The sequence below is a fragment of the Amphimedon queenslandica genome, unplaced genomic scaffold (assembly GCF_000090795.2).
Source record: "Amphimedon queenslandica unplaced genomic scaffold, v1.1 AMPQUscaffold_5075_Cont22950, whole genome shotgun sequence".
NCBI classification, from domain to species: Eukaryota; Metazoa; Porifera; class Demospongiae; order Haplosclerida; family Niphatidae; genus Amphimedon; species Amphimedon queenslandica.
Window position 1 is genome coordinate 1 of NW_003554617.1, and position 1,622 is coordinate 1,622.

General features: G+C 37.1%; 1 protein-coding gene across 1 annotated transcript; it reads left to right on the plus strand.

Moving 5' to 3' along the window:
- Positions 1–15: 15 nt before the first annotated feature.
- Positions 16–1,529, plus strand: LOC109592473 (dynein heavy chain 1, axonemal-like; the record flags this gene model as incomplete). Its single annotated transcript, XM_020007907.1, has 5 exons — positions 16–242; positions 365–561; positions 646–781; positions 828–1,036; positions 1,169–1,529. Coding segments are annotated over exons 1-5 (1,038 nt in total), but the record flags the coding sequence as incomplete, so codon positions are not given.
- Between the last annotated feature and the right edge of the window lie 93 nt (positions 1,530–1,622).

A 1,622-nucleotide genomic window follows, 5' to 3' on the forward strand; every position in this document is an offset into this window, starting at 1 on the left:
TGTGCCCTTAGGGTGTGCCTAGTTTACTAAAGTTATGGTACCACGAGTGTTGCAGGGTATTTCAGGATCGTCTTGTTAACAATGAGGACAGGACTTGGTTTGAGACCATGGTCAGATCAAAGATGTCTGACTTCAGCGTCGATCCCAAAGAAGTGCTCAGCAACGACACCATATTGTATGGGGACTTTATGAACCCTAATGCCGACCCTAAAATATATGAGGAAATTAACGATGTTTCAAAAGTGAGCCTTTGAAACTAATTTATTGAATCAATGAAGTACAGTACATAGTACAAGTGTACAATGTTAAACTCATAATTAAAAAATTAATAAATCAATTTTATTTTTATTTTATTTATTATCAGGCCACTCGTATTATGGAGGAGTTTCTTGACGATTACAATCAGGTGAACACTGCTCAGATGAAACTGGTTCTGTTTCTTGACGCAATCAAACACGTCACCAGAATATCACGTATCATACGTCAGCCTTTGGGTAATGCCCTTTTACTCGGAGTCGGGGGGAGTGGCCGCCAGAGTCTAACCAGACTGTCGGCTCACATGTAAGATATACATGTACATGTACTATTGTAAATATTAATATTACAATTTCAGTAGAGCTAATGTATAATCATTTTTATGTACAGGGCTGAGTATGAGTGTTTCCAGATTGAGTTGTCCAAGAACTATGGCATTGCTGAATGGAGGGAGGACATTAAGAACTGTATGAAGAAGGCTGGCCTTGAGAATATACCAGTTGTATTCCTCTTCAGTGACACTCAAGTGAGCCCATCCTTTACCATTAGTTATTGCATATACACATTTATAGATCAAAAGTGAATCATTTCTTGAAGATATCAACAATATTCTTAACTCTGGTGACGTTCCTAACATATATCCATTTGAGGATCTTGATGCTATATATTACGGGATGAAACCAGTAGTCCTTGATGCTGGTTTGCAACCAACAAAGACCAACCTCTTCTCTGCCTACACCAAGAGAGTCAGGAACAACATTCACATTGTTATATGCATGAGGTTAGCACTTGTAGAATTACCGTAGGTGATAGTACATACATGTATAAAATAATTGTACATTTACATTTAGATACATGTAGAATTACTGTAGGCTTTTATTATGTTATTTTTATTATTTCTTTTTGGTAATAGTCCTATTGGTGAGGTATTCAGGTCAAGACTAAGACAGTTCCCTTCGTTAGTGAATTGTTGTACTATCGACTGGTTTAGTGAATGGCCTGATGAGGCTCTTCATTCAGTCGCTAAAAACTTTTTAAATGAAATAACAGAGATTGAGGACCCTGCAATCATTGATGGTTTGGTTAAATCTTGTGTTGCCATTCATCAGTCTGTGGCTAAGAAATCTATACAATTCCTGGCAGAGCTTTCGCGTCACAATTATGTGACACCGACGAGTTACCTTGAACTGTTGGGTACATTCAGTAAACTGTTAAGAATGAAAATTAATGAAGTTAGTTCACAAAGGAATAGAACAAAAACTGGACTGGATAAGGTAAGAGAAAGAGAGGGGAAGAGAGACAAATACATGTATACATGTATGTACATGTACATGTACATGTACATGTACTTGTATGAATGTCTATTC